The sequence below is a fragment of the Engystomops pustulosus genome, chromosome 10 (genome assembly GCF_040894005.1).
Source record: "Engystomops pustulosus chromosome 10, aEngPut4.maternal, whole genome shotgun sequence".
NCBI classification, from domain to species: Eukaryota; Metazoa; Chordata; class Amphibia; order Anura; family Leptodactylidae; genus Engystomops; species Engystomops pustulosus.
The window spans coordinates 39672611-39688480 of NC_092420.1; the positions used below are offsets into that span (position 1 = coordinate 39672611).

The window sequence follows — 15870 nt, forward strand, 5'->3', positions numbered from 1 at the left end:
GTAACTAGCCAACACCCGGAACCGGAGCCTAACGGCACCTGGTATTCACCAGAGCCCGCCGCAAAGCGGGTTGGACTTGCTGCGGCAGGATACCACTAGGTCGTTCCCAGGTGTGACTAGCCCACGGTGGCAGCCGAGGTCGAGGTACCTTAGCGGATGACAATCTCGTAGACAGGTCCAGGCACAGGGTCAGGGCAGGCGGCAGAGGTGCAACGTCAGGTCCAAGTCCGGGGTCAGCAACAGGAGGTACAGGCAGGTGGGAACGGGAACACAGCAACACGGAGGAACTCGGGTAACACAGGACACAGGAGCGGGAACACACAGGAACGCAGGAATACACAGGAACACAGGAATACACAGGAACGCAGGAATAATCGCTAGGAAGCTTTCTCTAAGGCTATGAGGCACAAAGATCCGGCAAGGGAAACAGGAAGAGGCAGGCTTATGAAGAATTGGGCAATATGGCCAGCGCCAATTAATGGCGTGCTGGCCCTTTAAATTTGGAGAAGGTGCCGCGCGCGCGCCCTAGCAGTCGGGGACGCGCGCGCACAGCGGAGGGGAGCGAGCCAGGAGCCGGGACGGGTGAGATGCGCTGGCGGCGCGCTGGCGGGGGCAGGGCGGCACGGGTGAGCCCGCGACCCGCGATGTGGGTCGCGGGACCACCCGTGACAATGTGAAGTTAACTATTTTCTGTTTGGAGCACATTTTTTACCATCAAAGTCAAATTTTAAGTATTTTTTATAAAATGTTTCAGTTTGAATCAAAATTGCATGTAGGCACCTATGTCTATAAAATCTTTAATGCAATTTTGAAAATGGGGTCTGCTTTCAGAAAATATGTGGTTTGTTGGGTTTACTTTGATTCTTTTTGCTGTCATTTAGATTTTATTTTTAAACGTCAAAATTGTAAAAATTGCTTTGGTCAATAACGCAACAAAATATCCAGAAATGCAAGGGGGGTATCTATTTACAATGAATCTTCTATTTCTCCCTTACTGTATTTATCTCTCATATCTATCTACTGTATATATCATCTACTTTATAGTTCTGCATCTAGAAATCTCTATCATCTTTCATATTTATCTTCTATCATAATAATAATTCATAATTTCTTTATTTATATAGCGCACACAGATTACGCAGTACTGCACAGACCTCGGTCCCGTCCCCAGTGGGCCTCACAGTCTAATCAGCCTACCAGTAATTTTTTGGAGTGTAGGATGAAACCGGAGGTCCTGGGGAAGCCCACGCAAACACAGAGAGAACATATGAACTCTTTGCAGATGTTGACCAGCGCTGCTAAACTGTGGTGCTAACCACTGAGCCTCCATGCTGCCCATTAATCTCCCTATCATCTATCTCCTATAAAATTCTCCCATATTACAGTTTGTTTTACCATACTAAAGGGAGCCTCTTGCTGACTGTCACTGGTTATAAAATAGTTTTATTTTGGGGCCCGCTTTTAGTTTTGCCCAGGGCCCCACTTTGTCTAGAACCGGCCCTGTGTATACACACACTGAAACCATGCACACTGTACTTATATACTGTATGCACACACTAACACAATGCACACTCTACATATATACTGTAAACACAAACTGGGGCATATTTGTCATGCCTATTGCTAGCACTTGCGACTATTTAGCCCTCTCTGCCACCTTCACGCCAGTGGGGAGTCAAGGAGCAGGAGGGAGGGAGCAGCCGGGCGCGCGATTACTGTCCTTGCGCCGGCGCACTCGCTGCCGCCGCCGACTTTTAGGTCACCGGCTGCACTTATTTCCACCTCTTGATGTATGCCAATGCGAATATGCACGAGTGCCAGTGTATGATAAATGTCCCCCACTGACACCATGCCCACTCTACATATATAATGTATACACACACTCACACCAAGTCTAGGGAGAGAAGTCTTCACCCATAGTTCTCCGGGCAGCCATGTGCATCCACTATGTGGCCATATGTCCGCCCAAATCACCCACACTTGGTGGGGCCCCCTTTAAAGTAAAGTGGTGGGGGCCCCCCTACGATCCAGCCCTGAGTAGTAGTGCATATTGAAGTACCCATATAAATTTCAACACCTGGGTAATTGCACGCAATTGCTGTTTTTACTCTGCCCTTTATGTCTATTACACGTAACTGGCCTATTGCAAAACTATGACCTGTTCTAACATACATAAGGTTGCTTTCTTTTTAACTATTTCCAATAAAGGTTAAGTTTTAATATCATTAATTTTTACTCAAGTGAATTTGAATGAATTAATAGGGGTAGATGCACAGATCCAGAACCTGTGACTGTGGTAATCTTCTTATATTTGTTTTACAAGGACTGATTCCTTCTAAAATCAATTTTTAAAATTATGCAGTTAGTAGAAAGTACTCACTGCACAAGTGCTGATGAAGCAGAGGGAGGGTGAGACTATGCAACAGTCTGTAAAACTAGATCATAGATCCAAATGAGCCTGAGAGGTTACCCTAGTTAGGGCTCATTCACACTGCCGTCTGCGGGGCCGTACATGCGGCTGCAAATACGTCCCCATAGACGGCAATAGCGGCACCGCGGGGATCCGGTGCCACACATGTGTGGCACCGATCCGGGCCGCACGCCGCAAAAAGATAACGCAAGCTCCATCTTTCGGCGGATTTGTGGCCGTGTGCCGCTATTTCCTATGGAGGGAGGAGGGGTCACCTCCTCCTCCTCTCCAGCACACGGCGGGCATAACGCGTGTGAAGGTACCCTTAGTAAGTGTTTCTGGTTTATCATGCTTCATTTTAATGATTTTTTTAAATTTGTAACATGTGCCTTCCACTATGATATATGTTTCTTTATGTATCTGATAAATTGAATTTTACATATTAAAGTCATTTGTTTTATGCTCCAGCTACTGTAAGGAAAACCTCTAATATGAAAAACAGTCATCAGATGGAAATTCTACAAACACCAGGAGCTGGGAAGAGGTGAGATGGCATTTCCAAACATAAATGTTTTCACCGTAAAAATAAAAGATGAAAATGTAAAAAGAGGGAACTATATTGATTTATAGCAGTGAACCGCATACTGGGGCACAAGCTGCAACCAAACTGCAACCAAAATCCACTTATTTACTGTGAAGTGCAAACGTGGCAGTGACTTATTGCTACCTGTTTTTCGACATCTTTCAATTGTATCGACCGCCTGAGGCCACCTATACAGTGGAAAGAAGGAGGGCAAATTCAGATTATCATTGCAGCTTCTCTCCAGGATCTCTCTGTACAAAGAGAACGGTGGGTCCAGAATGAGGACTTCCAAAGATAATGCACTTCTTTCAACACCTTCTCACTTTTCAAGCAGTTCAAAACGGTCAATGAAGTGTTGCTGTAAAATAGCGCTGAGAGCAGCATCTAAGTTGCCTGGGACTGCAGGAGGATTTGATGGATTTGGTCCTGTTTGGTGAACTCTGTCCTGGGGCGATGGCCTGAGTGCCCACAGAAAGGGCTCTGAGTGCCACTTCTGGCACCCATGCCCTAGGTTCGCCACCACTGCACTAGGGGTAGGGGACCCTCTGGACCACTGCATACGATGATGTAAGCCGACACCTGGGACTGGAGTCTAAGTGGTAGCAAGTTTTTACAAGAGCCCGTCGCATAGTGGGTTGGACTTGCTGCGGCGTGGTACCACCAGGTCGTTCCACAGGTATGACTTTGTCAGCGGTGGCAGCCAAGAAGATGTACAGAATAGTAAAGAAAACTTGTGGTCAGGGACAGGCAGGAAGTTGAGAAAGCAGGGGATTGAAATCAATAACGGAACCAGGGTCAAAACAGGAAATCACAATAACAGCGCAGGGCATAGGAATAAAGCTTTCTCTAGGGCACAAGGCAGGAAGATACGGCAGGGGACACAGGAAGGGTCTGGAATCTAAACAGAAGCCAGCGCGTGCGCCCTAGAAGGCGGGGACGTGCGCTCCGTATCGACAGAGTCAGCCCTGGATAGATGCAGGTGAGTGAACCAGCGGGGGCCAGGGCAGCAGAGAGGGGAGCAGGTGCCCCAGCAGCACCCGTGACACTTGGTACTGCCTGTTGGCATACAGATTAAACTGGAAATGGAATATCTTGACCAAAATTATAAAGGAATACTGGAAAACACAGTGCATTTATGTACAACAAACTGCCAACAGATTATAATCCTTAAAATAATATATATATATATATATATATATCCAAGAAAAAAATGAGACAGCACTCCAAGGTAAAATGTGAAAAAAACGGATGGGAGCTTTATCAGCCCAAGTGCACATGTTGTATATATATATATATATATATATATATATATATATATATATATATATATATATATATATACATATATATATACAAGGACACCCGACTTGCAAACGACCCAGAGTTAAAGACGGACCTGTCTGCCCCCTATGTCCTCTGGGAAGCTCTCTGGGTGCTTTATTATAGTCCTAGATTGCAATAATCAGCTAAAAACTGTCTGTAATGAAGCTTTATTGATAATCCTTGGTCCCATTACAGCAAAAAATTTGGAAACTACAAATTGTAGTCTTTGTCTAGAACTACAATTATAAAATATACAGTTTCGACTTACATACAAATTTAACTTGAGAACAAACCTATGGACCCTATCTTGTACGTAACCCGGGGACTGCCTATACATGCATATATTTACAGTACAGACCAAAAGTTTGGACACACCTTCTCATTCAAAGAGTTATCTGTATTTTCATGACTATAAAAATTGTAAATTCACAATGAAGGCATCAAAACTGTGAATTAACACATGTGGAATTATATAGTTATCAAACAAGCGTGAAACAACTGAAAATATGTCTTATATTCTAGGTTCTTCAAAGTAGCCACCTATTACTTTGATTACTGCTTTACACACACTTGGCATTCTCTTGATCCTATTTAATAAATGAGAAGATGGTCATATGATCATATCAATGAGAGAGGCTTTGTTTAAGCCGAAACGTTGCTGTCACATTTTATCATGGGATAAAGAGGATCCCTTTTTTCTTGAACTTTATTTGGAGTGTTGCCAATTTTATTCTTAGTATTCTTAGACTGTCTATGATACTCATTTGAGTGTCTCATTCCAGTGACCGTCTCTGACACTCTCATTCCAGTGACCGTCTCTGACACTCTCATTCCAGTGACCGTCTCTGACACTCTCATTCCAGTGACCGTCTCTGACACTCTCATTCCAGTGACCGTCTCTGACACTCTCATTCCAGTGACCGTCTCTGACACTCTCATTCCAGTGACCGTCTCTGACACTCTCATTCCAGTGACCGTCTCTGACACTCTCATTCCAGTGACCGTCTCTGACACTCTCATTCCAGTGACCGTCTCTGACACTCTCATTCCAGTGACCGTCTCTGACACTCTCATTCCAGTGACCGTCTCTGACACTCTCATTCCAGTGACCGTCTCTGACACTCTCATTCCAGTGACCGTCTCTGACACTCTCATTCCAGTGACCGTCTCTGACACTCTCATTCCAGTGACCGTCTCTGACACTCTCATTCCAGTGACCGTCTCTGACACTCTCATTCCAGTGACCGTCTCTTACACTCTCATTCCAATGACTGTCTCTGTCAGTGGTTTTTGGAAAGCGTGGGGTGAAAATTTGGACTCAAAACCAAGTCTATGATATTTCCTGAGTCACAGAGAGAGGCGGTGCTACATTTGATGATTGTAAACCCGATGGTACAGATTCCATTAGCGGACATACATACGTACACACACACACACATATATACACAGCTTTTTATATTAGACAAGCGATAGCTGACGACGTTACCCAGAATAGTAAGTAGTTGCTCATAGCTATAACAAAATAGAATGGGTTAAAAAAAATTATATGTATCTATAGACGAGACAGTCTATAGATACATATAATTTTTTTTAACCCATTCTATTTTGTTATAGCTATGAGCAACTACTTATTATTTCAGGTAACGCCGTCAGCTATACTGTCTCTGACCTTTTCTGTTTCTGGCAGTCTTTTTCAGTGACTGTCTTTCTCTGGCAGTCTCTATCAGTGACAGTCACTGAAAGATACTGCCAGAGAGAGAGACAGTCACTGATAGAGACTGCCAGAGAAAGACAGTCACTGAAAAAGACTGCCAGGGAAAGAGAGATTGTCTGTCTTTCTCTCTCTGGCAGTCACTGAAAAAGACTGCCAGAGAGAGAGAGACAGACAGACAATCTCTCTTTCCCTGGCATTCTTTTTCAGTGACTGCCTGTTTCTGGCAATCTCTTTCAGTGACAAAATTTGGTGATTTTAAACCCGACGGTACAGATTCCTTTAGCAGACATACATACATACACACACATACACTCAGCTTTATATATATATATATATATATATATATATATATATATATATATATATATATATTTGCAGAAAATCCAAGCAGCATACTGATGTGTATGAGTGCACGCCAAAAGGGTCGGGCTGAAGGTTCTCTTATTGTCAAGTGAGTGTCAAAGACAGTCTCTCTAATGAGAGTGTCAGAAACTGTCACTGGAATGAGAGTCATGATGTGTATGATGCTCTCATTCCAATGATTGTCTCTGACACTCTCATTCCAGTGACTGTCTCTGACACTCTCATTCCAGTGAATGTCTCTGACACTTTCATTCGGCGACTGTCTTGGAGACTCTTATTTCAGGTACTGTCTTTGACACTCTCATTCCAGTGACTGTCTCTGACTCTGGCTGTAACTTTGTCTATGGGGGGATTTATTGGAAGTGTCTGAGAGCAAAACTGCTCTAACTGCCCATGAGAGTGTAAGAGACACTTGAATTATAGTGTCAGAGACAGTCACTGGAATGAGAGTGTCAGAGACAGTCACTGGAATGAGAGTGTCAGAGACAGTCACTGGAATGAGAGTGACAGAGACAGTCACTGGAATGAGCGTGTCAGAGACAGTCAGTCACTGTAAGAAACTAGACAAAGTTCAAACTAGTATACCTACACTCACCGGCCACTTTATTAGTTACACCTGTCCAACTGCTCGTTAACACTTAATTTATAATCAGCCAATCACATGGCAGCAACTCAGTGCATTTAGGCATGTAGACATGGTCAAGACAATCTCCTGCAGTTCAAACTGAGCATCAGTATGGGGAAGAAAGGTGATTTGAGTGCCTTTGAACGTGGCATGGTTGTTGGTGCCAGAAGGGCTGGTCTGAGTATTTCAGAAACTGCTGATCTACTTGGATTTTCGTGCACAACCATCTCTAGGGTTTACAGAGAATGGTCCAAAAAAGAAAAAACATCCAGTGAGCGGCAGTTCTGCGGGCAGAAATGCCTTGTTGATGCCAAAGGTCAGAGGAGAATGGGCAGACTGGTTTGAGCTGATAGAAAGGCAACAGTGACTCAAATCGCCACCCGTTACAACCAAGGTAGGCAGAAGAGCATCTCTGAACGCACAGTACGTCGAACTTTGAGGCAGATGGGCTACAGCAGCAGAAGACCACACCGGGTGCCACTCCTTTCAGCTAAGAACAGGAAACTGAGGCTACAATTTGCACAAGCTCATCGAAATTGGACAGTAGAAGATTGGAAAAACGTTGCCTGGTCTCATGAGTTTCGATTTCTGCTGCGACATTCGGATGGTAGGGTCAGAATTTGGCGTCAACGACATGAAAGCATGGATCCATCCTGCCTTGTATCAACGGTTCAGGCTGGTGGTGGTAGTGTCATGGTGTGGGGAATATTTTCTTGGCACGCTTTGGGCCCCTTGGTACCAATTGAGCATCGTTGCAACGCCACGGCCTACCTGAGTATTGTTGCGGACCATGTCCATCCCTTTATGACCACAATGTACCCAACATCTGATGGCTACTTTCAGCAGGATAATGCGCCATGTCATAAAGCTGGAATCATCTTAGACTGGTTTCTTGAACATGACAATGAGTTCACTGTACTCAAATGGCCTCCATAGTCACCAGATCTCAATCCAATAGAGCATCTTTGGGATGTGGTGGAATGGGAGATTCGCATCATGGATGTGCAGCCGACAAATCTGCGGCAACTGTGTGATGCCATCATGTCAATATGGACCAAAATCTCTGAGGAATGCTTCCAGCACCTTGTTGAATCTATGCCACGAAGAATTGAGGCAGTTCTGAAGGCAAAAAGGGGTCCAACCCGTTACTAGTACGGTGTACCTAATAAAATGGCCGGTGAGTGTATATGTGTATATATATATATATATATATATATATATATATATATATATAAATAAAACGTAGCAGGGTGGTTGCCACTAAAGCGGATTTTATGCATGAAATGTGAATTTCGAGTAAAACTGAGTAGAAGACCAACTTGGGAAAGTTAAGTTAAGTTTAATTAGCAGCCAGCTGGAAGTACTGCACTAGTACCTGGTGCAGACTTCCCAGAAAGGCTCCATCCTGGAGAAGCAACGGGCCATGCTAGAGGCCTGTGGAGCTGTGGCAGATGTGAACTGAAATACTATGAGTTTTAGTGGTGCCTGGAAGTTGGCCAGCACTAGTTGAGGTAGGGAACCTCTATGTCTATTTAGTGCCAGAGAGGCAACAATTTTTTTTTAGTTCTAACCGCGGATGTAACCCCGGGTGTACCAGCAATAGCTGCTTCTCGTGCTGGGGGGGGGTAGGCGAGGGCTATGAGCCCAGACTAGGTGGCACATTATAATTTAAGGATGTAAAGTATGTGCAGCATTAGTGTATACAGTGGTTTCTCTATTGTCTTCTTCTTCTAGCATAAACATCTGTTGCAAGAAGACAACATTGTAAGTGCCCATACACAGTACATCATTGTGTAGGTAAATGTGTGTGAAGGTGAATACATGTGAATGCAGGCTACACCTGTACTTGCTATAGATGAAAACAGATACTGACTGGCAGTGCCAATTGTTGTGTTTACCACAGCCAGGGAGCACTGTGTGTTGGTACCTAGGTATAAGAGATGAAACTATTTGTATTTGGACCGTGATGTCTATACTTTTAAGGAAAGGCCACAATTTCACTATGGGGCCCAGTCTTTTGTGATTATGCTCCTAGATCTGAAATACTCCAAAAATACAACCAGGGTCACCCATGTTAGCAATAATGATCTTGCTCATGACAGTGAAAATTGGCATGTTATTATTTTTAGCAACAGGCTCCCTGTTGGAGAATTCCATCGTGTAGCGCGGCACCAGAAAAAAATTATACCTACTCTAATCAACAATTCCATTATTTAAAATGCGCTTTCTATAAATATTCTATTAAAATCAGCCATTTTGTATTTAAAATGATTTAAATAACATAGTAATTCATATATAGACATATACAGCCCCTACCAATCCATAAATTAAAAAATGTTGTGGTGACGGCATAAACACTTATAAGACCAGAACAAAGTTAAATACAGCACCAAAGCCAGTCAGACCATAAATACAGCCTCATAACTAAGTTCTATACATAAATATAGCACAAGAACCAAGCCCAATATTTACTATAAATACAACATATAAACCAATTTAATACATATTTATATTATCTCTCCAACATCACCGAATACAGAATGGTGACGTTGGAGAGCGGTGGGTCTCTCCTAACTTACATATGTCATGACATTCAGCTAGCCAAATTGTCTAATTTTAGAGACTTTTGGCGTTTTTGCGACATTTTTGCGACTTTTAACTCTTAATTAATTCTTTTTCAAGTACGCCTTGGTCTGCACCTTGTGCAGTGTGCCTCATGTATCTTAGTTTTCCAGATGTTCTGTGCAACATTTTTGCGCCATTTTTGGTGCAATTCTGCACCTGGTCCAGGGCAGGTGCAAAGGATTTTTTTTTTCATGGATCCGATTTTAATATGTAAATTGGAATAATTTCACATGCTTTAAATGGGAGGTGATTTGCCTTATTTCATTACTGTTAACATTTGCGTTTACAAAATGCAATATAAACGCCACGTTAACGCATGTGTTTTGTTAATGCATGCGTTTTGTAAATTCAAATGTTAACAGTAATGTAATTAGGAAAATACACCCTCAGCTGTTGTAATAGGTTTCAAAATCTTAAATCCCAATGATTTAAGATTTCAAAATCTTAAATCCCAAATTAACAGTAGTGTCCACTGCTGTATATAACCCCCTCACGTGGCTTGTGTCCATGTGGATTTGATACATTTGCAACAAAAGTCTCAAAAAGAAGCCAAAATTTGCGCCTGCCAGGATAGGAAAAATTGAACATGTATCACAAGTAAAAAGACAGGATCACACATAAGGTGCAAAAACTAGCCGCCAAAAGTCTCTAAAATGCACCTCAGAGAGCAAACTATGATACATATGCCCCATTATCTGTCATGATATGAACTGTCATGACACGATCTGTTATGAATGAGATCAGTCATGACACGATCTGTCATGACTTACATCACTGGCCAGTCTGCATTGACTGGCTAGTTTAAGTGATCGACATTGCAGAACCAATCAAATTGGTCCTATGTAGAGATGAACGAGCACTAAAAGGGGACCAAGGCTCTGCACAGGGACCTGGAAACCTCAGAAAATGATGGAAACACCCCGGAAATGGACAGGAAACAGCAGGGGCAGCATACATGGATGCCTCTGAGGCTGCCTAATCGCACCATTATGCCAAAATTATGGGCAACAGCATGACGATGACAGAGTGACCAAGTGAGGCGAGATAGCATCTAAAACACCCAATAATTGACCCTGACACTATAGGGGACCGCATGCGGAGGCAGCGGCAGGCTAGAGAGTGGCATGGCAACATACCCCAAATGGACTCAAGCCTCAAACCAATTAAAAAAAATCATTTTGGTGAGGATAACATGTAGCACTGTACGTATCAGTATTTGGCCTGGTTATGGCGGCAGAGAAGAACCAAATGAGGTGAGCAAGAAGCGCTGAAATGATTTCCTATGTGAACAAAAGGTTGACGGTATATTTAGTCGATAACACAGCATGGCTGCGACAGAGTGACCAAGTTCCATAACGTATCTGGTGAAACACCCGAAAAATGAGCTTGGACGACATGTGGAGACAGCTATGGAGACGACTTTTGGAGGTAGCAATGGAGACGACATGTGGAAGTAGCAATGGAGACAATGTGTGGAGGCAGCTATGGAGACTTGTGGAGGCAGCTATGGAAGCGGCGTGTGGAGGCTGCTATGGAGACGGCTTCTGGAGGCTGCTATGGAGATGACGTGTGGAGGCTCCTATGGAGACGGCGTCTGAAGGCTTCTATGAAGACGACGTGTGGAGGCTGCTATGGAGACAACGTTTAGAGACAGCTATGGAGACGACATGTGGAGGTTGCTATGGAGACAATGTCTGGAGGCTGCTAAGGAAAAGACGTGTGGATGCAGCTCTCAAGACGATGTGTGGAGGCTGCTATGTAGACGACGGTTGGGTGGGGACGGTTATGGCACCCAAGGTGAACGAAAGGTGGTGAAAAAAGAGGAGTGAAAAGAGAGATTTTAGAGGTAAAAGTTTATAGTAGTAGATTAAAGTTGCTGCAGTTAAACAATGTTAGTTGGATCTTGGGATGGAGCTGGCGGTCCGCTTCCAGGCGAGCTTTCGCCTGTCCAAGCCCCTGCCTCTCGGCTCCTCCCCACCCAAAATGGACCTGGGGGCCCGAAGCGTTTACTTTGAAAAAATTATAATTTTCAAAGCAGGTGGGGTCGTTTGAATACTTCATCTACGAATAATGGAATAGCATTGCGGTTCTATTTTTTTTTTTTTCGGAAATGGTTCCATGGTTAAGAGCGACGGTATGGGGCATCCATATTGCGCCCCTATGATTGAAACTTCAGGTCTCCAGCATGGTGGAGACAGATGGGCCGAGTTTCATTACGTATCTGGTGAAACACCTGATAATTCTGACTGACACAGCTCGTTTGCTAAGGGGACGATGTATGGAAGCAGCTATGTGGACGATGAGTAGAGGCAGCGGCTGCAGCCTCAGGCTAGCGATTGTCCAGGCAACAAAACCAGAGTGTACTCTGGCTACAAACAGCATTTCTAAAAACCTTTTGAGTAAGACCAAGTACAGCACCGTGCTTATAAGTATTTGGCCTGGTTATGGCGGGGAAGGGGAGCGTAAAGAGATGCACAAGTAGCGCTGAAATAATATCCTTCATAGATAAAAGTTTGGTGGTATATTTTGTGGATAACACAGCTGGGTGGTGACAAAGTTAACAAGTTTGATGTGGAAGCCGTTAAAACAACCCAAAATTTTGCAAGACACAGCTCGTTTGCTAAGGGAACGACGTGTGGAGACAGCTATGGAGACGACGTGTGGAGGGAGCAATGGAGACAACGTGTGGAGGGAGCAATGGAGACAACGTGTGGAGGGAGCAATGGAGACAACGTGTGGAGGGAGCAAGGGAGACAACGTGTGGAGGGAGCAAGGGAGACAACGTGTGGAGGGAGCAAGGGAGACAACGTGTGGAGGGAGCAAGGGAGACAACGTGTGGAGGGAGCAAGGGAGACAACGTGTGGAGGGAGCAAGGGAGACAACGTGTGGAGGGAGCAAGGGAGACAACGTGTGGAGGGAGCAAGGGAGACAACGTGTGGAGGGAGCAAGGGAGACAACGTGTGGAGGGAGCAAGGGAGACAACGTGTGGAGGCAGCTATGGAGACAACGTGTGGAGGCAGCTATGGAGACAACGTGTGGTGGCAGCTATGGAGACAACGTGTGGAGGCAGCTATAAAGACGACGTGTGGAGGCTGCTATGGAGACAAATAAATTTGGATACTGCGTGTATGTGGCAGTCCAAAAAAGTTTTCAAAACAGAGGAGCGGGTAGGTGTCTCTCCGGAAAAATTAAATACATAGAGTACTATAACGAGAGCCAGTAAGCCCTGGCAAAAAATAACCAGTTGCCTCTGCTTTAGTGTACAAAGAGGAGGAGAAGGAGGAGAATGAGGAGGAGGAGTGCATACATGAGAATTATTCACCTGATGGAAAATGGAAATAATGAGAAATCCAGGCTTGATTCATCTTCATAAGCGTCAGCCTGTCAGTCGACAGGCGTGTACGCGTATCAGTGATGATGCCACCAGCTGCACTGAAAACCCGCTCTGACAACACACTAGCGGAAGGGCAGGCAAGAACTTCCAAGGCATACAGCGCCAGTTCGGGCCACATGTCCAGCTTTGAAACCCAGTAGTTGTAGATGGTATGGTCAGCTACGTACTCCCTCACCATCTTTCTGTAAAGATCACTCCTACTCTGCCGAGACTGGGGACAGGTGACAGTGTCTTGCTGGGGTGACATAAAACTGGCAAAGGCCTTGTAAAGCATACCCCTGCCAGTGCTGGACAAGCTGCCTGCTCACCTACTCTCCCTCGCTACTTGTCCCGCAGATGTATGCCCTCTGCCGCTAGCTGTGTCAGATGGGAAAGACTGTTTTTCAGCTTGTGCACCAGAGCCAGCTGGTATTCATGCACTCACACATTCCTTTCCTCTACAGGGTGTGTGTAAGTGGAAAGATTTTGCTTGTACCGTGGGTCCAGGAGAGTGAATACCCAGTAATCGGTGCTGGAAAAAATTCTTTGAACGCGAGGGTCACGGAATAGGCAGCCTAGCATGAAATCTGCCATATGCGCCAGAGTCCTAATGCGCAAGAGTTCACTCCCCTCACTGGCCTGACTCTCCATTTCCTCCTCCTCCAACTCCTCTTCTTCTGCCCATACACGCTGAACAGTTAAGGTCTGAGCAATGCTCCCCTCTTCTGTCTCGCCAACATTCTCCTCCTCCTCATCCTCCTCCACCTCCTCCGATACGCACTGAGAAACAGACCTGAGGATGCTTTGGCTATCAACAAGGGAATCTTCTTCCCCGTCTCTTGTGACAAGCGCAAAGCTTCCGACTAAATGCTGACCAGAGAGTTTTTCAACAGGCCAAGCAGCTGGATGGTGAGGCTGATGATGGCGGAATTGCCACTGACCATCTGTGTTGACTTCTCAAAGTTACTCAGCACCTGACAGATATCAGACATCCACGTCCACTCCTCATTGTAGACTTGAGGAAGCTGACTGACCTGACTTGCAGTTCTGGTGGAAGCTGACATCTGACTATAATCGTTCTGCGCTGCTGGTAAACTCTGGATAACATGGTTAATGTTGAATTCCACCTCGAGGGCACATCGCACAACAGTCGGTAAGCGGGCAGTTGGAGGCAGCGCTGAGCTTCCCTGAGAGTGGCAGCATCTGTGCTCGACTTTCTGAAATGCGCACAGATGTGGCACACCTTCGTGAGCAAATCAGACAGATTGGGGTATGTCTTGAGGAACCGCTGAACTATGAGATTTAACACATGGGCCAGGCATGGCACATGTGTCGGTCTGCCGAGTTGCAGAGCTGCCACCAGGTTATGGCCGTTGTCACACACAACCATGCCTGCGGGGCCAGCCACAGATCGGTCTGCGCCGTGATGCCCTGTAATAGCTCTTGGGCAGTTTGCCTTTTATCGCCTAGGCTCAACAGTTTGAGCACCGCCTGCTGTCGCTTAGCAATGGCACTGCTGCTGTGCCTAGAGCTACCGACTGATGGCGCCATGCCCACGGATGGTAATTTGGAGGAGGAGGTGGAGGAGGGGTGGGAGGAGGAGACATAGTAGGCCTGAGAGACCTGGACCGAGGTAAACCCCGCAATCCTCGGCGTCGGCAGTATATGAGCGGCCCCAGGGTCAGACTCAGTCCCAGCCTTCACCAAGTTAACCCAATGTGCCATTAGCGATATATATAGTGGCCCTGCCCGGCAGCACTCGTCCACGTGTCCGGGTTAGGTGGACCCTTGTCAGAAACACCGTTGGTCATGGCACGGATGATGCTGTCTGATACGTGGGGCGGCGGACGCCAAGAGGTTGCAAAAGGCCTCGTTCTCTACCAGCCTATAGGGCAGCATCTCCAGGCTGAGAAATTTGGAGATGTGGACGTTGAGGGCTTGGGCGTGTGGGTGGAACTGTATTTCCTCTTGCGCTCCAGCGTCTGGGGTATAGACAGCTGAACGCTGCGTATGGAGACATTGGTGGAGGCTGTGGAGGCTAGTAGTGGTGGAACCCCTGCTGATCCTGGTGTGGCACAGGTTGCACACCACAGTCCGTTGGTCATCCGCTGTTTCTTTAAAGAACCTCCAGACTTCAGAAAATCTAGCCCTCGCCACGGGAGCTTCACTACGTGAAACATTTGGCGCTGATGCACCAGCTCTGGTCCTGCCTCACAGTTTGGCACCACCACGGCTTGGGTCTGTCACCTCCATCATCCTCCGATCCCTCAGTCTGCTCCCCCCTCGGACTTCCTGCCCTGACAACAACTTCCCCACTGTCTGACAACCGTGTCTCCTCATCGTCCGACACCTCTTTACACACTTCTTACACTACGTCAAGAATGTCATCATGACCCACAGACTGCGACCGGTGGAAAACCTGGGCATCGGGAAAGAGCTCAGCAGCAACCTGACAAGTGGTTTATGACTCTGGGAAGGGTCCAGAAAACAGTTCCGCAGAGTATGCCGGCTCAAATGCCAAATTTTCCTGGGAGGGGGCAGACTGGAGCGAAGGAGGTTGAGGTGGAGGAGTGCTCACTTGGGTAACATGGGTGGACTGCGTGGAAGACTGACTGGTGGGCAAATTAGTTGAAGCATTGTCCGCAATCCACGACATCACCTGTTCGCACTGTTCTGGCCTCAACAGTGCTCTACCACGAGTCCCAGTAACTTGAGACATGAAGCTAGGGAGTGTAGCTCTGCGGCATTCCACTGCTCCCTCATCAGCAGGTGGTGTCTCACCCCGCCAAGGATCATGGCCTCTGACCCCTGCAGTAATTGGACGCCCACGCCCTCGTCCTCTACCCCTAGCTCT

At 46.0% G+C, this 15870-nt stretch overlaps 1 protein-coding gene across 1 annotated transcript in view; it reads left to right on the forward strand.

Annotated features, from left to right (window-relative positions):
* Window positions 1-15870, forward strand: part of CCDC190 (coiled-coil domain containing 190) — a 70906-nt gene that overhangs the window by 32576 nt on the left and 22460 nt on the right. Inside the window, exon 3 of the mRNA XM_072127062.1 lies at window positions 2879-2954. Coding sequence (XP_071983163.1) covers window positions 2879-2954 — 76 coding nt within the window. The remainder of the gene's footprint in view (window positions 1-2878; window positions 2955-15870) is intronic.